Source organism: Leucoraja erinacea, chromosome 40 (assembly GCF_028641065.1).
Source record: "Leucoraja erinacea ecotype New England chromosome 40, Leri_hhj_1, whole genome shotgun sequence".
In the NCBI taxonomy this organism is placed as follows: Eukaryota; Metazoa; Chordata; class Chondrichthyes; order Rajiformes; family Rajidae; genus Leucoraja; species Leucoraja erinaceus.
Window position 1 is genome coordinate 5,394,197 of NC_073416.1, and position 23,732 is coordinate 5,417,928.

The 23,732-nt window shown below is 44.3% G+C and overlaps 1 protein-coding gene and 1 long non-coding RNA gene across 4 annotated transcripts in view; one reads left to right on the plus strand and one right to left on the minus strand.

Moving 5' to 3' along the window:
• tns2a (tensin 2a) overlaps window positions 1–23,732 on the minus strand; it is a 148,308-nt gene that overhangs the window by 106,413 nt on the left and 18,163 nt on the right. The window contains exon 1 of one of the 3 annotated variants that reach the window (XM_055664397.1): window positions 8,574–8,787. The exons of the other annotated variants lie outside the window; for them this stretch is intronic. Within the exon in view, the coding sequence (XP_055520372.1) occupies window positions 8,574–8,624 (51 nt within the window). The 5' untranslated portion in view covers window positions 8,625–8,787. Of the gene's footprint in view, window positions 1–8,573; window positions 8,788–23,732 lie in introns of those variants that run through there. 3 annotated transcript variants of the gene reach the window in all.
• The window catches only part of LOC129714663 (uncharacterized), a 29,263-nt gene continuing 22,881 nt past the window's right edge, over window positions 17,351–23,732 (plus strand). Inside the window, exon 1 of the long non-coding RNA XR_008726369.1 lies at window positions 17,351–21,675. This is a non-coding gene — a long non-coding RNA (uncharacterized LOC129714663). The remainder of the gene's footprint in view (window positions 21,676–23,732) is intronic.

Sequence of the window (23,732 nt, forward strand, 5' to 3'; positions counted from 1 at the left end):
ACTTTGGGGTCCAGCCAACTGAAACATAGAAACATAGAAAATAGGTACAGGAGTAGGCCATTCAGCCCTTCGAGCCAGCATCGCCATTCAATATGATCATGGCTGATCATCCAAAATCAGTACCCCGTTCCTGCTTTCTCCCCCATATCCCTTGATTCCATTAGCCCGATGAGCTATATCCAACTCTCTCTTGAAAACATCCAGTGAATTGGCCTCCACTGCCTTCTGTGGCAGAGAATTCCACAGATTCACCCATCTCCGGGTGAAAAGGTTTTTCTTCATCTCAGTCCTAAATGCCCTTATTCTTAAACTGTGACCCCTGGTTCTGGACACCCCCAACATTGGGAACATTTTTCCTGCATCTAGCCCGTGCAATCTCTTAAGAATTTGATATGTTTTATTTGAAGACATGGTCGCCGATGCCGAAGCGGCTTTAGGATGGTCAAGAGGCTAGAATTGGAAGAGGTGAGAGATTTCAGAGTGTGTGGACTTCATGAGGTTACAGAGATGAGGGTGGAGGGCAGGATTTGAAAGCAAGGGTGAAAATGTTAAAATTGAGGCACTGTTTCACCACTGGGAACATGTCCTGATATACATCAGGACATGGGCAGCAGAGTTTTGGGCCACTCAAAGCCAGAGGAGTTATTTAATGGATATCATAACAGAAGACTTATCCGCAATCTTCCTTCACTAGTTCTGAGGGGAGAAAGGCTCTGTCCTTCTCACCTTTTTGCCACCTAACAAGCTAGCGCGGCACATGATGAAGATTAAACATGAGCCCTTTGTGTTTTGCATGATTCCACCACAACTGAAGCACTGTGAGCAATTTTGGGCATCGCACTTTAGCAAGGAGATATTCATCTTGGAAGGCATGCATTATGGATTTATCAGAATGATAACAGAGCTTTGAGGGTTAAGTTACAAGAGACTGCACAAACCTGGGTTGGATTCCCTGCAAGCTGAAAGTGGAGTCAGGGACAAGTGGGAGGCAGAGCCTAATCATTGGCGCAAATTCATTCAGAAGTGGTTAGAAAGCTCTTAAACACAGAGAGAAGAGAGCAAAATCTGGAATTCTCATCTCCAAATGGCAATCGATGTTGGGTTGATTGTTAATTTGAAATTGGTGATGATTATAATACAGGCTCTGTTAGAATGGCACACTTTTTTTTTTACAAGGGGGGGCCTTTCACTTTTTTTGCAAATGGTTTGTCTTAAAATATCTCCTTTATCAGTAGGTTAGTTTGCAGTGGAGGAGGTATTGAGACGAAGCTCCTCAGGGCAGGGGAAAGGTTGGGGGCAGGGGGGTTGCGTGTAAGGCTGGGGCTGTGCTACAGAGGTACCTCATTTTGAAGGAGGTTATTTGTACCCTTCCTCACTGAACAGGAATATTGTGGGGCTGCAACAGCCTGAATGTCGGGCACAGAAACTATCAGGCCAAGTCTTGCTTGTCTGCCCTGTGACCTGTTACAAGTCATCTGAAGCAAGTACTGCTTTGCCTCCCAATTAAACAGCCTTCACCTGGCCCAGCAGCCAGCTCACAAAAGCTCTCATAATCCCGCAAGAGCCAAAAACAGGCCGTGCTTTCTGAGAACTGAGGTCACCCGCTAAATATCATTTCAGTGGCAGTCAGCCAGACTTTCTGGGAGCAGAAGGGCTCTCTGGTACCGTTGACAACTACATTATCTCCCGCATCTGCTTTGCAATGCGTGCGTTAAAACCTTTAAAGCAGCAGCGTTAACGTCTATGGGTTAAGGGTCTCTCTGGTTAACACTTCTGCTGTTAATTTCTCAAACCTGCAGGCGGACTCTGCTTTGAATCTATGGCTGCTTTGCGCATAGGAAAACTGGAATTTTCCAAAACCAAATTATTAACAGTTTGTCCCTCTGTACCCCTCCTTCCTTCAGCCCTCAAACTTTTTTTGGTTCATGAGTGCAGCAGGGTCTGTCCAAACATACAAACAAGCACCTTTTTATAGCCGGGGCCTAGCCTCTCCACAAGCGCACCTCCACCCACAAGGCAACAAAGTGGCCCTGTGTCACTGCTGCACATTGCTCACGACGGGAAAAGACGCAGCCACACCCTGGCCGAGAGGAAACAGAAAGAGCATTCATCGGCAAAGGGGCCGTGGCCAAGCTGTAGCAGAAGATCGCAGAGCCAAAAACAACAGACCAAGCCATCACTGGCAGGCCTTGTGTGGAGTGCTTCACCTTCAAGAATGTTGAGATGAAATTGGGTAGAGTGAAAGGATTGCACATGGGCCTATACTGGTCAAAGACGCCACTGTTAGGATTTCCAGATCAAGGTTCATTAAATCTCATTGCTTGCATATGACGTGGCTCCTTATTTTTCTTTTAGGTTATTTGAGAAAGGCTATTGCCTTTATAAGGTTTATTTGTGTTTTACTTTGCTCTGTAGCCTGCACTCTCCAGCTGCTGGCTCCTCACTTAGAGAGGCATTTCGTCCAGGCGTCCTGTAGCTTTTGTCATGAAAAAGGACCTGATAGTTCTACTCAGTGCTTTACCTGACACAGACACTTGATACAGTGAAGGCAGAGGGACATCAAGCGGCACCGAGTCCACACTGACCACTGATCGCCCGCCCGTTCACACTAGTTCTGTTTTCCCACTTTCTCATCCACTGCCGACACACTAGGGGGAAATTTACAGAGCGCCAATTAATCTACAAATCCGCACGTCTTTGGGATATGGGAGAAGACCCGGGGGAAACCCACGGCAACACAGAGAGGACGTGCAAACTCCGCACAGAGAGCACTCGAGGCTGGGATAAAACCCGGGTCCCTGATGTAGTGAGGCAGAGGCTCTTCAAACTGCACCACTGTGCTGCCCAATGAACGGAATGAGTGAAAATGTTAGTTCTCTTGCGAGAGGAATCTACAAAGGATGATCTCTTCCCTTCACAGATCCAAGAAATAGATCAAACGCTGGCTCTAACCACAAATTGATAAATTACTTCATCAACAGTACGTGGGCAAATGCTATGAGGCTGTAATGCTATTTTTATAATCACACAATAGTACTATCAATTACTCATTTTGAAATTGAAATGTTGAAATAATTGGTTACCATATTAAAAACAAACAGATGGATGTCTCCAAAATATTGGATGAGGAGTTTAGCCAGGCTGCGTTTGTTTTCCTTGGAACAGAGGCGGGTGAATGGAGATTTAATCGAGGTGTATAAAATGATGGGAGGCCTCAACTGGGTAAACAGAAAAGGACCAATTTCCCTCAGCAGAGAGGTCAGTAACTTGAAGCATTGATCAAAGGCAACGAATAGAAGAAATAGGGGGAGTCGAAAGGATATTTAACTAGACATGTGCTGGGGGTCCAGAATTCACAGCATGAAAGGGCTGTGAAGAAATAAACCACCACATTTTAAAAATAACCTGGATGACTCAGTGAAACATAGTAATCTGTCCTGGTACCGCTGACAACTGGGACTAAGATGGGTGCCTCTTTGACCAGCAGGGGCACAATGGGTTGAAGGGCCTCCTTTTGTGCTATAGATATCTTCGAATTTGTTATTGCTTTGCGTAATGGACAGTTGGCACTCTATGGTAATCAGCGTGTCTTTTTGTAACACTCCCGTGTGGCGTCGTAGGAAACGTTGTGATGGTAAAAGTTGTTGCTGATTTCTTCCAGAAGCAATTAACGAATATGTCACAATTCTGATTCTTGCAACTAGACCCCGTCCTTCTGACCTCGCCTTGCCATTTCTGTCCCGTAGCCTCGCCCAATGTCCCCGTGGCTTGGGTTCTGCAGTCGGCCCACCCCTTGTGCTCGCTGAAACTCCGAATCTCCCCGACTCTCTCGTTTCCTATAAACCACTCCTTTCCAGCATTCCCAGCCAAGCTATTGAGGACCTCTTCACATTCCCCCTCAAAGTTGGTACCAAGTTCCCAATGTGATCGGAGAATTGTCTTAGGATGCACAAGGAACTGCAGATTCTGGCATCTTGAGTAAAACACAAAGTGCTGGAGGAACTCAGCGGGTCAGGCAGCATTTGTGGAGGACATGGACATTACCTGTCCATTCCTTCCACAGATGCTGCCTGATCCTCTGATTTATTCCAGCACTGTGTTTTACTCGAGTTTTCGGATGATTTGTAAATGCCACGTACATGTTAGGTACTGGTGCTGCGAACACCACATGCATCTCTCAGTGAGACGAGTCCCCACAACCCATTACAACCTCGTTTGATTTTTCCCGCAACCTGACCGCATATGCTCCATTATTTCGAACCCGCCAGATTAGGGAAATTGCACCACCTACTGCGCTGGCTGGCAACTGCAGCGACTCAGAATAACACGAGACTTTCCAAACACGGCAGATGATGGCAATGAGAGAGAAAAAAAAAGTAACACGGCTCAAAGGTGGGAGGCGAAAGTAGACCCGCCTTTCCAGGTCCGAATTTGTTGAGTTTTCCGGTCGGCCTTCAATTTCCAACCCCCATATCCTGACCTTATTCTGATCTACTGTCCATGTCCAAATACGCGTAGCCTCTGACCGACATCAGGTCCCATTTCAGCAACACATCCACAATTAAAATCCTTATCGTTGGCATCAAATTCCTCCATAATGTCTCCGTTTCCTCAGTCCCCACAACTCCCTAGTGCTCTAACAACCCCCAGCCTTCCTATACCTCTCTCAGCTTGTTCGACCCCCACGTCCCTATCTCTAACCACACCTTCTCTTGCTGCAATCCTGTTGTTTGGTCTCTATCTCTGTATGCCCGTCGCTGTTACCCGATTTGCCTCTAGTCTACACCAGCGCTGGTTCCAGCAGAAACGCCAGTTTCAGACATTTTCAGAAATGCCAGCAATGCTGTTGCCAGTTGAACTATTCGACTGTGAGGGCATTGCAGTTGTCAATATTCAAAATCTAGGCAAATATAAGTGCGACGTCCTCATCCCGAACACATCAGCATTAAGCCTGACCCAATGGCTTCACTGTTGAAGGCCAGAGCAGGGAGTGAATCGTATAACCCATGCCAGTCCACACTGCTCACTGAATAAAGACCATGAGAACTTGGGAGAAACTTCCCAGATTGTAACGTGGGCCACTTGTCAGCAGAATCTCAGCTTTCCACCTCCTTACCGAAGCCTTGGAGGGTGGGAAGTGCAGGTTTCCCAGAATGATATCTGAATTCCAAAGTTTCAATTCTGAGGCAAGGTTACACAAACAAAGGCTGTATTCCATAGAAATGAGAAGAAAAGTTGATTCGGTTTGCAAGGTTTGAAGGGGGATTTAACGGAAAGTACACTGATTTTGCTGAAATAAAACAAAATGACGGAAATTCAGAAGGTCAGACAGCATCTGTGGAAAACAAAACAATTAGTGTTTCTGGTCAATTACCTTTAATCAGAAAGGGTTTCTAACTTTGTTTCAGTTCTCATAAAGGGTTAATGACCTAAAATGTACCCATGCTTCTCTGACCACAGTGCTGCCTGCCCCACAAAGTATTTTCAGGAGTTTTTGTCAACATCTGCATTGTTTTTGAAGAGTTAAAGGGAGTGCAAGGTGTCTCGGATGTAAGTTGGAAGGGACTAGTCAAGTGGGGATAAGATGGCATCAAGATCTGTGGGGCAGGAGTAGGCAGAAACAATGGATCTATTTATATACAGTTATATGCTGTTGCATGCCTCACTCACATGCTCACAATTTGTTATACAACCCAAAACAGGCCCTTTGGCCCACATTGTCCATGCTGACCATCAAGCACCCATAAACACGAGTATCATTTAACAGCACTTGATCCGTATCCTTCAATGCCTTGGTAATTCAAGTGCTCATGCAGATGCTTATGAAATGTTGTAAGACTCTCTGTCTCCACCTTCCCTTCAGGCAGTGTGTTCCAGATTCCAGCCACCCTTCGGGAGAAAGAATTCGTCCTCATACCCTCGTTAAACCTCCCACCCTCCGATTTGAGGCACCTCTTCCTATCTACGCTCTCCATGCCCCTCATAATTTTATGTCTATCAGGTTCCCCATCAGCCTCCTCCACTTCAAAGGAAACAAACCCAGCTTATCCAGTCTTTCCTCATATATGGAACACTCCATCTCATTCAACATCCTGGCAAATCTCTTTGGCACCCTCTCCGGTGCAATCATATCGTTCCTACTCTGATGAAGCATCTTGGACCTGAAACGTTAACTCTGTTTTGCTTTTACAGATGCTGCCTAAACTGTTGTGTGCTTCCAGCACTTTTTGTTTTTGTTTCAGATTTTCAGGATCTGCAGAGTTTTCACATCCTTCCTGTTGTCCGGTGACCAAAACTGCACACATACTCCAGCTGCCGCCTAACCAACGTTCTATAAAGGTGTACCATAATCTGCTCCAGCTACTGAAGGCAAGTATCCCATCTGCCTTTCTTCATCACTTCTTCATCTACCTGTGCTGCCACCTTCAGAAACCACGAAGGTCCCTCTGTTCCTCAGCCCTTCCTTGGGTCCTACCATTCACTGTGTATTTCCTACCATTATTAATCTTCCCAAAATTCTTACACTTGCATGCACGCTGATAAACGATACCGTCTTCACGTTCACACTCACTTCATGCTCACATTAGCAAGGAGGGCTCATACTCACGCTTGGGATCACATGGGCTCATGCTCACACACATAGCTCCTTGTCACACTTAATGGCTCACAGACATACAAACAGGTGCACATCAACATATTCTGCATGCTTGCTCACACACTACACTCCTTTATTTTCCATTCTGGACAGCCATGGTCACCCTCACAAAAAAGTTCTCACCTTGAACTTTGTCTCTGATATTCAAGGACAAATGGACTTGGGCTCCAGATCTGCCTGCAGTGCGTCACACCTCATCGCAGCTCGTCAAGGGCCCACGAGGCACAAAACAGGCTCAAAATTTGGGCACAAAGTTGCAACTGGGCTCCTCCAAGAAACAAAGGCTATTCTCAAACTGAGCTTAAAACAATTCAGAGCGATGCTGGAAAAGCTGCCTGTTGTCCTTTAATTGTCCTGTGTGGCTTTGTGCTACCGGATGGCAGGAAGTGCACTGCATTCAGAACAATATTTAGCCTGTTCTTAATGGGACTATTTCTGTTTCCGTTCAATGTCAAAGCAAACACAAGAGAACAGGTGGCGTGAATGTGATCACACAAATACCCACAGCCAGAGAGCCACTATCTATGGGGGTAAAACCTGACACCGAATGGGGTATAAGATGGCTGAAAAGAGAAGACTCGCATCTCCTTGGGGCTTTTTACAATCTCAGGTAATTCCAAAACATTCATCAATTAATGTATCCCTGCAGCAGCCATGCTGCACACAGCAAGATCCCACTACAACAATGTGATAAGGGTTGTAGAATTCTATGCATCCATCTGAGGGAGCAAGCTGGGCTCTGCTTTAATGACCCATCCACAAAGAACACACCTCCATCAGCACCACACTGCATGCCAGCAGCCTGGGTTTACGAGCTTGAGCCTCTGGAAAGGGATTCAAATCACAACCGGAACCGGAGGTAAGAATGTTACACAATGAGCTAATGGGAAGCAAAGTCACTTTCAGTCCAGGTCTTCATAGTCTTAAGAGCAGTGATATAACTAAACAGAAGTGTATTGACCACTTGCCACACTGCGTCAGGTGTTTACCCACTGCTAAACTATTGGTATAGAGGAGTTGTCCTGTTCATACTGACCTCTATCCTCTAATCACACATTAACAGCACTCCACTCCTACAGTGGGAGAGGAAACGGGCAACATCACAGTATAAACTGAGGCAATGACAGGCTCGTTACCACGGCTTGAGAGGACGATCACCTTTTAAATAAGATAGAAGGAATTATGCACAACTCCTGGATTCTCTCCTGCACCCGACTGTAGTCGGAAATAGTCCCATTCCACAGTCTGCACCCAGGCTGAATTATGAAGTGTGCTGTGGACTCAACCCCCAGCTGATCTTAGCCTGGTTCTGGAGAATAGTGTTCTCTTTTGGAAAAACCTTTCAAACCCTGATGGTGTTGGCTTGTAGGAAACCTGGTGGGCAAAAAACAACCAGGAAGATGCAACAAACCACGAATGGGATGAACTACCAATTGGTCTGTTGGGGAAGGTATATTTATCAAGATACCAGAATAAATCCTTGCTTTCCTTTCAATTATTCCAGGTAATCACATGGGCCTACTTGCACAGACTGACAGGCGCTTGTTTCAACATCTGCAAGACAGCAGCTCTGATGATGTACCATTCCCTAGGTATCACCCTCAAAAAGCCTGGGTTCCCAGTCATGTCTGCTGGAAATTGCACCTGGGGGGTGGCAGAAGTGACAGAGGACCTTGCGATAAAGTGGAATGCCCCAACCAGTCACAAAAACACACACCAAACATTGATCACTGGATGAAGGACTGCAAGGCAAGCAGAAACCTTGAAACCCCGGCGAGGAGTCAGTATCTGCACTGGGTGGAAGGGACTCTAAATAATCCAAGTAATTTCTTGCTTCATTTACCAAAGGCTACCTCTTTGAGTACAAGAATCAACTGCGTATGACAGGAGAAAAGGCATTGAAAGCCGAGAGACTCACCCTGCTTCGCCCAGGCTTTACAGGGCACTCTGTATCACTTTTAGGCTTCATCCTGACTAAAGCACTCCGGACAAGCAGCAGGATAAGGAAGAAGGAACAATAAGGAGGATCACAGTCACAAAAGCAACTACAGAATGAGAAGGGATGATCGACGGCTTCCTGACGCACATCCCTGCTTCCCTGAGAGCGTCCTGCATCCCCTTGCTTCCCCCCAACACCCCTCCACCCCCTTCCACCAGTGCAGGGTGCTGCACACTGACAGCCCTGTGTGAAATGGACAGCTCCACTGACGCAAACACTGATTAATCTTTCAACCAAAACAGACATTTCAAAACTCCGACCCGTTTCCTGTCTACACCCACACTATTTAACTACATGAGTTTTTTTTGTTGCTATAAATTCCTGGTAATTCCCAGTTTTATTTAGAAAAGAGACACAGGAATTACATTCTGAATAAGACTGCTTGTTTCCCAATTCAAGCTCTAGGGTCTGGTTAGCCACAATAATATAATAATCCTTTATAATGAGTCAACTTTTAATTTGGTGTTGAAAGTGTTTTACTTTAAAAATAAATCATATAATTAAGCAGTTCCTTTGATTTTTTAATTCTCATTCTTGTTTTCAAATCCTCCTGAGACTCAATCCTCCAGGTGAGTAACCCTCTAAGATCTCCAGTAATTCTGGTCTCTTTGTCATCCACAAAAGTTCCTGGTTGAATTTTAGGAATGTCCCAGAAAGGGTAATTATAAAGTTTCATTCCTGGGGGCCAAAAGAAAAAATCACATTTCACATGTATACAAAATTGAATTTCTAGGGTACAGCACTTACTGCTTTAATCGCAAAACAAAACCAGCAGCCTCACAACTTTTGAACTTTTAAATTTTGCCTCTTATCGAGGCTCGACTGTGAGATTGCGGAGATCCGAGGAGATATTGTGTCCAGACGTGTGCTCAAAGCAAGCAGTTAATTTGGGAAGCATTCAAGCTGAAGTGCCTTGGCCCAAGGAGGACCTGACATTCTATGTATAAACAGCTCATGGGCGTGATACTTTGCAAAGGCGACAGCGTTTGGACAATGGCCCGTTCAACTCAGTGAGAAGGCAGTGTGGCGAGTGTATAAATGTTCCACGACAGAAAGACCAGGTTGGTGCCATTGGGATGCTTGCTGTAGGCAGGGTGCTGGGGTATAGAGGCTGCATTCAATGTTTCTGGACTGAGAGACAAAAGAATCACTGGAGCTCATAAATTAAGTTTATTAAACAGGAATTCCCTTATTAAAGGGAGCAGAGTTTCTGTGGCTCTACTGCCAATAGCATGAAATGAGAGTCTACAATTTCCAAGCACGTCCGTTCAACTTCTGCACCACCCAGATCTGCACTTTAAGTTTCAGCCTGTGACTTTTGTTCTGTCATGAAAGTCTGGTACAAACCCAGGAGCCTATTGGTGACCCAATTCAGAGCAGAAAAGAGGAACTCCTGAGTCTGAAATGTTTGGATCCCATTACATTACAGGGGAAGAAGAGACTGTGCTCCTGGGAGCAGCAGGGTGGAGCTCACAGATTGATTTGATGGTGGAATGGGTAAGGAACTAGACTGGCAGCATGATGTCTGGACCTTAGATCCAGAGACCCAAGTTCAAACCCCTAGTGTGGGGAATTTAAATTCAAGCATTTGAAGAATGTTTTAAAATCTAGCTTGTCAGCAGTAATCATAAAACTCCTGGATTCTCATAAAAACCCACCTGGAAATCTGCTGTTCTGGCCTGGCTTACGTAACTCCATACCCACTGACGACCATAGATCAGGGCAATTATGGATAGACAATAAACACTGGTGTCGCCAATGATGCACACACCCTTTGTACTAATAAATTAAACCAGATCTATGTTTTGATACAGGTAACTGAGGAGTGTATAGGTGCATTATAATTAAAGTCCGGAGAAACAAGGAGGGTGAAGTCAGAGAGATTGTAGTTGCTATAGTTATATTATACAAAAAGCCTGATGTTAAACACCTGTATGAGATTAAGAGACACTTACCATGGCTTGAGGACCGTTAGTTTGATAGCCCACAAGAACACTGCCAGCATGCTGCAGGTTTACAACACATCGATCATCTGTGTGTTTTGGGCTTCCTGTCCACGAATAATGGCAGCTCTCCTGCACATGTCGACAGTGGGCGGGATTTATTTGTAAAATAACTCTTTGTTGCTCTCAAGGGCTTCACCACCACATACCCAGCATCTCAGCAGGTAATTTTGCATCTGACTACATTTGGGCCGATCATGACAATAGTTTCATGCTGTTGGCAACTAAAGACTGCTGTTTCACTCAGCAGATTAAACCAGCCTCCTTCTGGTGTATGTGAACACCTTTCTCACCAAATAAATTATGTATGATAATATGCAGCAAGAATGTTATCCCTGCCATACACAGCAAAACATTTACAGGCTGAAAATGTTTAGACAGCTCCCTCAAAACACAGGATGAAACAGGTTCACTCACGTTGTGGTCAATCATCAACATGTTTCCTTTCAAAACCTGCCCTATGCTGTGAGACTTGAAGTCTATTTCTTTAAGCCTTTAAGCCAGCAACACATTTCACTGAAACAAGTGCACCATTAACCAATTTCCAGCTCCCTGGTACCTGAGCAGTCAGGAAGTGTGCCCAAGTTCCCCACAAGCACTCCCAATGGTGTAGACGAGGCAGAAATTCCTTAAATAAAAATTCCAGGACTTTAATAAGGTTCAAATTTACTTTGTTTGGCTGTTGCAAAGCCTTGGCTGAAGTCCGATCCACAACTGCCCTTTCAACTGCACAAGACAAATATAACGTTAATTAATTATGCTCTGACACTTGGCTGCCTCGAAGCATTGCGCTCTGCAGCAAAGCACATCAAGCTCCTGGCAAGAGGGTCTTTGCAAGAAAAGAAAATGTCAGTTGATCGTAAGATCAGGTTCAACAGCATCGCAGTCAAGAGCCAAATGGTCTGACCCACCTTCACGATGGAGCACTTGATGAGTTGGACTACTGGTAGCAGTATCTGATTTAAAGTGTTCAGTACAGTAGTCCTGATCCCTAAAGCAGATTTATTTGCAGGGCTGTGGGTAAAAGCTGAATAATGTCATTAAAGCTTCTTCAAAGAGCTGCCATTGGCACAACAGGTAGAATGGCCTCCTTCTGTCCTGTATCAGTCTCAGTTGTCCTTGAAGACAATTCCCTGCAAAGATATTACAACCTCTGGTGTGAGGACTTTTGCTTTTCTGGCACACGCTGCCATCGGGCATCAATTCAATGGGGTCCCTGGCATCCAACAGTTGTAAAGTTGTCAAGTAGGCTGAGCAACCAATCTTATTTAAATAATTCTCACAGCCATTTAATACGGATGTTTTAATTAGCTTATCACACATGGTACTATATAAAAATTGGGACAGATGTAAGTTAAGCAGTAGCTGAAATTTCATAAATAAACAAAACAAAAATGATGGAACAGCGATGGGAGGGATTAACATACACAAAATGTGTTTTGTTAGGGAGAGTCTGCTCAGCGGTATCTATGGCTTGGTTCACCAGTGAAAACTCACTCTGACCTTATGTAACAATCTTTTCCAAGTGCCCTGTCTTTAATAATAACTTCCAATATTACCCACTGACATGTTAAGCTAACTGCCCTGTTGTTTCTTGAATAAATATTTTTGAATAAAGAAGCTACATTTGATATTTTCCAATCTAACACAGCCTTCCCCAAATCTATGGAATGTTGGAAAGTTAAAACCAATGCATCAATTATCTCACAAGCCACTTCTTTTAAGTCTCGGGGATGAAGTCCATCAGCACACAGGGATTTATCAGCTATGTTCTATTCATCTGCTTGAGATTGTTCCTCCCTTCCAATTCACAATTTACAGCTATTTCTGGGTTGTTAGTTGCATCCTCTGAAAATTAATGCAAAATTCCTGTTTAATTCATCTACCATCTCATTTCCATTATGACTCCCCAGACTCATTTTCTGCAGGATCATCAATTTGTAACTCTTCTCTCTCTTTTAACTATCTACTGAAATTCTCACAATCTGTTTTTATATTTCTGACTTGCTTGATCTCAAACTCAAATGTTTCCTTCATTATGAATCTTTTAGTTACTTTTTGCTTTTCTTTATATTCTGACCTGGCATCTGTCTTTGTGTAACTATATGTATTTTCTTTATGTTTGATATTACCTTTAACTTATTTAGTTGACCACATATGGCGAGTCCTCTACTTGGAATTTTTCTTTCTTGTTGGATTGTATGTTTTGAAAGATTGCCTTAAATGTCTGCCACTGCTTCTCAGTTGACTGATCCCTTAATCTAATCCATCAGTTCACTTCAACCAGCTCTGCTTCCATGCCCTTATACTTGTCCTTATTTAAAGCACATTGATGGGACCAGAAGCACATGTGCCAGACCAACTAAGGATGGCAGATTTATTTGTGGCACCATGAATTAGGTGGGTTTTCACAATACAGCAGTTTAATTGTCATCATTACTACCATTGTTTTTTTTTTTAATATTCCAGAGTTTTACCTGAACTTTACTTCCATACTTGTCATGGTGGGATTTCAACTCGGATCTTGGGATTACCTGTCCAATAATTTAACCAGCAGCAACACCAACATACTTGGCCCCCATTGCTTGAGATTTCCATGATTAGGCGTCAGTATACCAGGTTCCATTCCGAACCAGACTATCACCACCACTGAGTGCACCTTGGAAAGCTAGAGACAGTGATTAGCAGGACTCCGCTCTGAAGGAGAAGCCTCGCAAACGACTTTCTCGTCCCTTGTCTACTCAGACGTTTCCACATCGGAGAGGAGCATCAGTGAGGATTTGGCAGGGAGGTTAAGCACAATCCCCTTATCACTAAAGTGGAATTTCTCCAATTACTTTGAAGTAATTCCACATAATTTGCAGTTGAATAGCCAACAGGAATGTGTTCTTGTTAAGAGAAGTTTTCTTGAAGTTGTTTTTCTAATGGGCATACCATTGTAGTTTCATAAGACGGGGGTGGAGAGAGGGGAGAAACATCAACACTTGTACTGATAGACTTCAGCCATGAGTTCACAGAATAAAGCTGAAAAAACATCCAACTTGCAGAGAGCGATGATGCGCACACCTGTTGTTATCATGATTGCAGCTCCATACACCAAAAAAATGTCCGATAAAGTCAGCTTTGTATTTGAGTTTGCAAACAAGGGGTGATGAATTTACTGAGAATAATCATTTCACTGATAAAAGATGAAATGCAAGAAAGACGGAAGCATCTCTAACACTTTCTCTGCCCTAGATTGTTGCAAAATGCAATCACCGCTGCAAATTTAAACATAACAAGCTTCCACAACCTGCAATGTGATAATGACCAGATCATCAGTTGATTTGGAGATTATTTGTTTTTTTAAATATAAAATCACATTAGAAATATAAATAGGGGAAATTGGAAGGGGCTGAGGGAAAAAGGTGAGTAAAGGAAGGGTAATCGGAGGTGGGGGGGTGACTACGAGAAGCAGTTAGAAGGAGGTAAAGAGATGGACGAAAGGGGTAATGAAGGAGGGAAAGAATCATGATGAGAGTGACAGTTATCATGTGAGAGAGAGAGGCGATTGAGAGGGGAGGGGGGGGGGGGGGGGGGGGGGGAGGGGACGCACCCAGATATCGAGACAGGGATAGATGCAGAGAGAGAGACAGAGAGAGAGAGACAGAGAGAGAGACAGAGACAGAGACAGAGGCAGAGCAGAGAGTCAATTCCAAGAGACTAGAGTGATAGTTAAACCTACGTCTTGAAGCTACAACTGACCGAGGCGACAATGCTGATTACTGATACATTGTTGACAGTGAGAATTATCATTCTTGGGTAAAAGTAGGAATGCAATGACTAACAGATGGAAATGGCTTTGGGACAGGCTTTGGGTGGAGTGATTACCACAACACCATCAATTACTAGTGTGAAGGATGTTCAAGTTGGTCTAAACCTTCTCACTATGTCTTAACAGTTGTCTATGTCTATGTCTACACAGTTCCATGACAAACTGAAGTAGCCCGTGCTCTAGGAACTGGAGTTGAATGTGTGAGAGGCTCTGGACAGAATGGTTAGCATGGCTTGGATGATTCCTTTACATTCCAAAATGGGTAAACAGAATGGTGAAAAGTCAGCAGAAGGTTATTTTCATGGTTCAAGTCGTCTTCACATCATTAGTTAGGAAGGCAGGCAGCTTCACAGGGCTCCAGTGTCATAGTGAAGGAAGTGAGCAATAAGAAGGGCAAAGGGGAAGAAGCAGAGAGGGCCCGGCACCGTCACGTCATTCAGGTTGATGTGGCATTTGGCTCCAGAAGAGACACAGAATCAAAGGGAAGAAGTAAGGAGAAAGTCTGAGACACAACTTAATATACACAAACTCACAGATTACTATATGCAGTTGAATATTCACAGACCCATAGACTGTACACGTTGAACACAGACCTACAGGTCACGGTAGGTCTGTTCAGAGCTCGCTGTACATAAACCAACACGCTATTCTATACAGACATTGTACATGGACCCACAGCTCACTGTACACCCATGCCTCACTGTCCATAGTTTAGTATACATAATCCCACTCATTGTATACAGCTCAATGTACAGAGTCCCACAGGTACACAATATACACAGCCCACTCTATGCAGACCCATAAGTCACTGTACACAATGTATGCAGCTCAACAAACACAGACCCCTATGTCACTGTACGTGCTGGGCAAGACCAACAGGTCATTATGTACACACACAGCCCACTGGATAAGCCTCAGAGTATAAAAGTGTACACAGTCACACTATGCTAGATGCCATGTAAAAAATGCTGGGCTAAAGGTTGATATTTTATACTAGATTAAGTGGGACCCGTTGGGTCCCAGCATCACACGGGAGGGCTGGTTACCCAACGCAATATTCCATCTCTCCACCAATTCCAATATTGCTCGCCGGGGGGGGGGGGGGGGGGGGGGCTTTCTGTTGCGCTAGTATGCGTGTTGTGGGCCAAAGGTACTGGTTTCGAGGGCTAGTATAGACATTGTGGGCCGAATGGATTCTTGGGCTGGCAGCTCAGTCACTGAGGCCTGGCAGTACAGTCACTCGGACCTGCCAGGCTGGCAGCTGAGAAACTGACAGAAATTCTGCCCAAAACAGGTGACAGACTGTGTGAGAGAGAAGGGGGAGAGGGTGGACTGAATGGATTATTGGGCTGGCAGTTCAGTCACTTACAGCTGGTGGGCTGGCAGTTCAGTACTCACGGCTCGTGGGCTGGCAGTTCACTTACTCACGGCTGGTGGGCTGGCAGTGCAGTCACTCACGCCTGGTACGCTGGCAGTTCATTCAGTCACCCCTCCTCCCGTCACCCCCCCCCCCCACTCTGCTCCTTGCCATTCCCCTCCCCCCCACACATTCAGTCCATCTCGCTACAACCTACCCCCATGCACACTTAGCGGCTCTCCCACAGAGCAGCCATTCCTGCCTATTAGGTTCCCATTGTGATGAAGAACACGCAGGCATGAAAAGTGGGAAAACGATTTATTAAAGTTTAAGTTGTGAATTACACTTAAAATATATGAACAAATTAAATGTTAAAGATGAGAATTATTACGTTCTTTCTTGTGTCTCTTGTGTTCTGCTGCTCACTGCATCTTGATGGCTATTTGATGTTGTTAAAAAATTTAATATAGAGAGATTGTGCGGTTGTAATTTGTTGTAATTCTCAATCCTCTGGACTCACGGAAGAATTTGTGCAAAACATTCTTTTGAGACGGGGCTGTCGGGGTGGCTTCTTCTTCCGTGTGGCGTGCACAGCCTACAGTTGTAGGACAACTTGTTCTATTTGATCTTCTGTTTGTGCACGTCGAGTTGATTGCATTAGTCGAAACAGGGCGGACCACGTGAAGATTGCAAACTTCCGCCCTGGGGGTGGTAAACGTCCTGCAGCCGAGGGAGGGGGACGGCTTCAGGCGGGGGAGCATCCTATAGCCAGGCGGAGGGCAGCATCTTGAGGTGGGGATGCCAGTGGAGGGGGGAGGCGGCAGTGAGTGACCCACTCATGGTCTCTGGACTCACTGCCTAGGGACTAACTCATGGTCGCTAGACTGACAGACTGAATCACGGCTCATGGACTGGCTGATTTATGCCCGACTTCTGGAGTCACGTCTGACTTTTGTTTTGTAAACTGAAAACTGTAACATCCACATTGAGGAACAGCTTCTTCCTGACAGCCATCAGGCTATTAAACATAACAAATAAGCTCTGAACTATGAAATACTATATTATTTGTACTATTTATTATTTGTTGATCACACACACACACTCTCCACCTCACAGACACTCACACACACTCTCACACACATACAGACTCTCACACACACAGACTCACACACACAGACTCACAACCAATACTAAAATGCCAAGTAACTTCAGAACGTGGTGAACATACAGTGTGTAAACCGAATGATTCAAACGTTTAAAGCCTCCTGTAGAGGCGGCTGCTAGTGAAGCAAAAACGTGCTGTAAATAACGTCCAACAAAAACACTCACCATAGACAGAGCAGTAAGCTGTCTTGAATCATTCAACGACATCTTCACTCTGTGCCTTCTGCAGTCAGCGCCATCTTGCCACGAACCGGAAATGACGCAATCAGTGCCATCTTGACGCTAACTGGAAATGACGTCATCGGCGCCTTCTTGCCATTAAGCGGAAGTCACGGAATGAGCGCCAATTTTGCAATTAAACAGTCCTGATCTAATAAAATGTTTATTCACGCTTAATCCATCCGAAAACTGCCACTTGACAACCAAAATTCATTTGTGAACACAAATTTTTCAAAAGGCGAGGCAAACAATTTGGCAGCAGCCACCTGATAACCAAAATTCATTTTGTGAACACAATATTTTTAATAGGCGAGGCAAACAATTTGGCAGCAGCCACCTGACAACCAAAATTCATTTTGTGAACACAAACTTTTTAAAAGGTGTGGCAAACAATTTGGCAGCAGCCACTTGACAACCACATCGAGGGGACTCACCGTGGAGTAGACGTGCGTTCAGTGTTATTCGCAGCTCAGAGAGCCGTGACCCTCTCGCTTCCTGGGTCTGGCGGAGACTGAGTGAGGCACTACACTTCCGGTTTTTATAGTCCCTCCACAATCCCCCCTGCCGCCAGCGGGGGCAGCAGAGAGAATGGGGAATTTTTAAAAAACATTAATATCTCTCTGATTTTTCATAGATGGGAAAAATCCTCTGGTCCAGGAAGGCGGAGGGGGGCTCTCAGCGAGGTGGCCAAAAATGTCGGCTGTAGGTGACGGCGTTCTCTCGGAAATCGCAGCACAGTGGGCCAAAAGCGGTCAAGATCAGACTTTTAGTAATATAGATATCACACTGCAATTACCTGGTGAGCCAAAGAGGCCATGGAATGGTCTACCTGCCATTCACAGTGACATTTCTGCTTGTGTTGTTCACATAACAGATCTTAAATCTTTTCAACAGTTTTTTTGTTAGATCGCTGCAGTTTATTGCGTGGGGCAGCAATAATGTGTGTGACGATGTATACACAGAACATTCCTTCCGGTGCCCAGCCAACATTCTTGTGCAATGCCAATATGAATTCCAAGTCTTTTTAAACAACTGCTTTCAAGACCCTATAAAATTCGAAGTAATTGTCTCAACATTGTTAACTTTTGCGAGGATACTCACTCATGTACGCATGCACGCTGTAAATGAACAGGCACATGGAACGGAACTCAATTAATGCATGAGATGAATAGTTAAAAACACACATTTCTGGAATCTATTAGATGGTTACATTCAAAGTTTCGGACTAGAGTCCCTTACAAATCCGACATAAACCAAGCAATTCCTGTGAGCTGCACTAAATGGTTTTTAAAGAAAAAGTGGGTCTTTTAAGTGGTATTTCTATTGATCTATGATGGCTCAAATTCTTCAGAGGTACAAGTCTAGGGTTTCCTTGGAGAGTTGTAGCGTATGTTGAGAACTTATTTAAACAACTTCCTATTGAGATTTTTATGTTAGTACTGAAATGCAAGTTTATGTGGTGGTTTGAGGCTGCTTTTACAAATAGGTGCATGGGGTATAAAACAGCCTTCATTCATTCATTGAATTACTTCAACTGAGTTATCACAGCACAAAAAATGATGGATGGGTGTCTCTTCTCTTGGCTTGGTAGATTAAGGATGGCACTTCATTGAACCACCTAGAGATCTAAAGCCAGCATGGATGGGATGTCCTAATGGCTCCCTGGCTGCCATGTGCTTGGTGGGGATAAGGGTGGTCACCTCCTGATAAGTGATTGTATTTCCACAATCTACATTGGATAGTGAGGAGATGGGAAGAAATTTTCTCTTCACTTATCAAGTTTATGGTCATCATTTTCCTCAGAGAGGAAATTATTGGGTAATTGCTCCTGTCAATAAGTGATTGATTAATCACATGCATAATATACGCGACTGTACTCCACTTACTGGATCTTGTTGGAGAAACCATTCTTTTTTGGGTGCAGTTTCTGCTTCCTCTGCTTTAAAACTAATAGATAGTTTTATTTTTTTAATAGTTCTATTTAAAACTAATAAGTGCTCCCCAACTAACATTTCAGTCACCTGCCCTGCCTTATTTCCCACAAGAGGAGATCATCTCTAGTAGAGCCATCTGCATATTTGCTGAGAAAATTGTCCTTAACATTTAACAAATTCCAGCCCATACAAGCCATTAGCACTATGGCAGTCTCAGTCAATATTTGGATCTCCCTCTATTACTAACCAATTATTCTTGCCAAAATAATACATGTGATCACCCTACATATTTGCTCCTCTAATTCTTTTTGACTATTGGGGGCCTATTATACGATTCCAAAATAATCACCCCTCATTTCTCATTTAGCCTTGTTGAACGATCCCCAGAAATATACTCTCCAAGTACTGCTGTGTTATTCTCCCTATTTACAAACACAAATTCATACGCATTTGTACACTAGAACATTGAGCTGCCTGGCCTGGTCCTCTATCAGCCAGGTTTCTGTAATAGCTATAACATCCTAGTCCCGTGTTCTTGTACTTACCTCAGCGATGGAGTATTTTCAAATGTTTTGGAAGGTTTGGAAGGAATCAACTAATCCTCTGGGAACTATGCTATGTAAATTGCTCAAAAAATGTATTTTTTGAAATTGATTCAAGACCTCCTCATTTGGACAAATCATACTTTACAATCAGATAAATGTCAAAAAGAGAATCAGATTGCTTTTGGAAGCTTTGGCCTGTGTCTCTGTCCACAAGTCAATGACAGCACTTGTAAAAACAATTCCTCGATGTATATGTTCCTCAAAGTTACCTCACAAAGCACTGGAAAGTCTGCGGCTTACATTATGAAATCATATCCTGGATATGATTCGAGGAGTGAGTTCTTCAAGAAACACCATTGCCTAGGTGAATCGCCATCAGAGGGCGGGGGAATTCCACTGAACAGCAACTGGGCTACACATCACACATTAGCAGATGTTGAAATAAAGAGCTGCAGATGCTGGTTAATACACAAAAGGACACAAAGCGCTGGAGTAACAGACGGGCAGCTCTGGAGAACGTGTATATGTGACGTTTTGGGTTTAGGCCCTTTTTCAGACATTGTAGGGGAGGGAGGGGGGAGAAGAATGCTGGAAAAGGGTAGAGGCAGGACAAAGCATGGCAGTTAAAATGTCAACATTGGCAAGGGGGGGTTTGATAGGTAGCTGGTTGGAACACAGTCTGAAGATGGGTCTTGACCCGAAACATCACCCATTCCTTCTCTCCAGAGATACTGTGTGGCCCACTGAGTTACTCCAGCACTTTGTACTTATCGTTGGTTGGAGCACAGGCCAGACATAAGAATGGAAGGTATGAGGCAGGTGTGAAGATATGCGGATTGTAAAGCTTCCCTGATGAAGGGTCTCGACCTGAAACGCCACTTATCCATGATCTCCAGAGATTGCGCCTGACCTGTTGAGTTACTCCAGCACTTTGTGCCCTGACGAGTTAGTAAGTGAAACTCAGCTAACAGCTCCAGCATGAACACAAGATGAACAGCCACTCTTCTGTGTCCTGTACTGTTATTATTCCATAAGGCCGGAAAATATTTGTCCCTCACTCAACATTATTAAAATAGATTATTTGGTCGTTCTCACATTGTTATTTGCTGGAGCTTGCTGTGCACAACCTGTATTTCCTCCATTACAACTTGGAAAGTAACTTAACTGGAACTTTAGGATGTTGTAAGGAGACCTGGCTCCCACCAAGAGTAACACAGCAGGAGCTGTGATCTGCTGCCTCGAACCACGTATCAGACTTTAGTCTACAATGTTTGGTTGAAACACAGTGGAAAAACTTGCTTGGAAAAGTTTTGTGTTTTGGTTTAAACAGTGCTTCCAGCATTAAGTTCCTCACTTTCGTGAGAAATAAAGACGGCAGCAAAAGGGATTTTCAGCAAATAGTTCTGGAGCGACATCATCAGTGTGCTTTTCCTTTGCCCTCGGCAAGTGGTGTCATCCAGTCATCGTGGAACGATGTTTTCGTACATTCTGCTCAGTTTTTCGTTGACTGTTTATGCAGCTGCCTCTGCTTAGTTTGTGGTCAATGCCAGCCTATTGGACACAGACTTGTTTTGCTGTTCTGTGGGAGCAGAACACTTCAGCAAATGTGACCGGAAATTCTGCACGCAAAAGAAACACATTGCCCGACAGACACATGATAGCCAAAGAGCGTGCGGGGTCGGGATAAATATGGTACGCGTTTGATTAGAAGAGCGTTTGTTCTTCGCCTCGGGCCGAGCTGGGAAAGGCGGCGTCCTGAGGTAAACCCCGCCACAGGGTGCGGGCTCGAGCGCTTGGCGGGCTGCACGTGCGGCGCCTGGCGAGCGCCCGCGCCCGCGCCATGTGGCGGGGTTTACGCCAACTACGCCAACAAAAACGCAAATTTCGGGATAAATTGTGCAGTGAACTGGTAACATGCCGATTAATATACGGCGATGCCCCGCTTGGGTTCTGGAGTCCAAAAGACACTCGCACACACACAGCAGGTACGTAGTCCAACGAACAGACGCGGGCTCGAGCTGTGCGGACGATCTTTAACGCCCGTCCAAAGAGAACGGTGGCGCGTACTAACCATGAAACATGGCAATAGTTTCACTTCCAAAGCTTGGTTGGGTTGATTGCAGCAGAAACATATTTGCAAAGTGATTTGAAGGCGGTTTGGGCCTCCAGCTCAAACGACCCAGGGTGAATGTTTACCAGTGAGCCATTACAATCTGCAACCTGCTATCTTGAAAGAACAGTGGAGGCACATTCAACAGTAACTTTTAGATGCGGAGAGACAGATACATGGAAAATTAGAGCAGGAGCAGGTCATACAGCTCCTTGAGCCTGATTCAACATGATCATAGCTGACCATCCAAATCTATCAGTCTGTTCAAGCTTTCTCCCCAAATCCTTTGATCCCTTCAGCTATATCAAGCTCATTCTTAAATATACTTGGTTATGGACTACCCAGCCTTCTGGAACATCCTTCCTGCTTCCAATAAATCCAGTCCTGTTAGAGTCAACTGAAGAGTGGCCTCTACTGTAACGCATGAAAAGCAGCAGGTAATTTGTACACAACAAGCTCCCATAAACAGCAAAGTGATGACAACCAGATTGTTTTAAATAAACTGTCCCATTTAAGGAATGTGGTTCTGGACAGCAGGGAGAACTCCCCAGTTTTTTTTCCCATAACAGGATCATACAATCTTTGGCCCTCAAGGAGAGTAGAGAAGTCTTAGTTTAATAACTCTGCAAGGCAGCATCTCCAACAGTGCAGCACTCCCTCAGTACTGCAATAAATCAATTCAGACCTTTGTGTTCCAGTCTCTGAATGGGACTGGAGCCTTCAACCGTCGAGAGGCAACATGTGCTACCCAGGGGGACATGGGCAGTGTGTTTTGAACATAATCTGTACTTGCCTTCTTTAATTTCATAAACTAAAAACACAATGCACTGTATTGTAATTCCTTGCCTTGGAAGAGAGCCACTGCCCTCGAAACATCCAAATACATTGTCGGAAGTCCCTATCTGCTGGAGAAAATCCAAGTTGTTTAGTACAGCTGAGGCCCACCCTTTTCCCAATTTTGTGTTAAGTTCTTATCAAAGGTAATTTTGGTTTGGAACATTCAGAACTTTGTGACATTTGCCATACAGTTGATTGCAGATAAAACTGACACAGCTATCAAATGAAAATATATAAAAACAATTATAATGGCACAGAAGCGAGCCGACTGGCCATTGACTCCAAATCACCTCTTTGTAGAATAGTCTATTTTCCCTACTCTATTTTTTTCCACAGCTTTGCAAAATATTTTCCCCAAGCTTATCCAGAGCCCTGGCTGGATCAATTCCCATCACTCCAGCAAGCAGTGAATTTTAGATACCATTTTCTGCATAAAATAGCTGTTCTTCTGACAACCCACTGCCCTTTCCATCTTTAGCCCATCGTTATAGTTCCATGTCCCTCCTTCTATGAACTATCTGCTAATGAAAATAACTTCCTTCTGTTTACTGCAAACCTATCATGGATTCATCCACATCTCTCAAATCTCCTCTCGACCTTCGTTGCTCCAAGCCTCTCCAGTCCAAATCCAAGCTTCTCCAGTCGAAACTCAGTTGAAACTGTGAAATTTTGTAAAACTCTTCCTGTTCTCAGATCCAGAAAGGCTGCACTCCAGAATACCAAATGTAGTGCAGTGTGAGACATACCTTTCCAAACTGTTTGAGCAAATTGGAACTCTGTGGAAGAAAGTGGAAAAAAAAGACGGCGGCAACATCCATTTTTTTTTTCTGGAAAGGGGGGAAGCGATCATCTGGGAACAATTGGACAAATTAGCCGTGCATCATCAGGAGGGAATCCATTGAAGACTATAGCAACGAACAACAAATATCCTGCAGCAAGCAACTCACTTCCTGACTCCCCAAAGCCTTTCCATAATTGACAGGGAACAAATCAGGAATAGGATGGAATATTCTCCATTTGCTTCTGAGTGCAGCTCCAACAATTCTCATGAAGCTTGATACCATTCAGAATAAATCAGCCCACTTGATTATACCC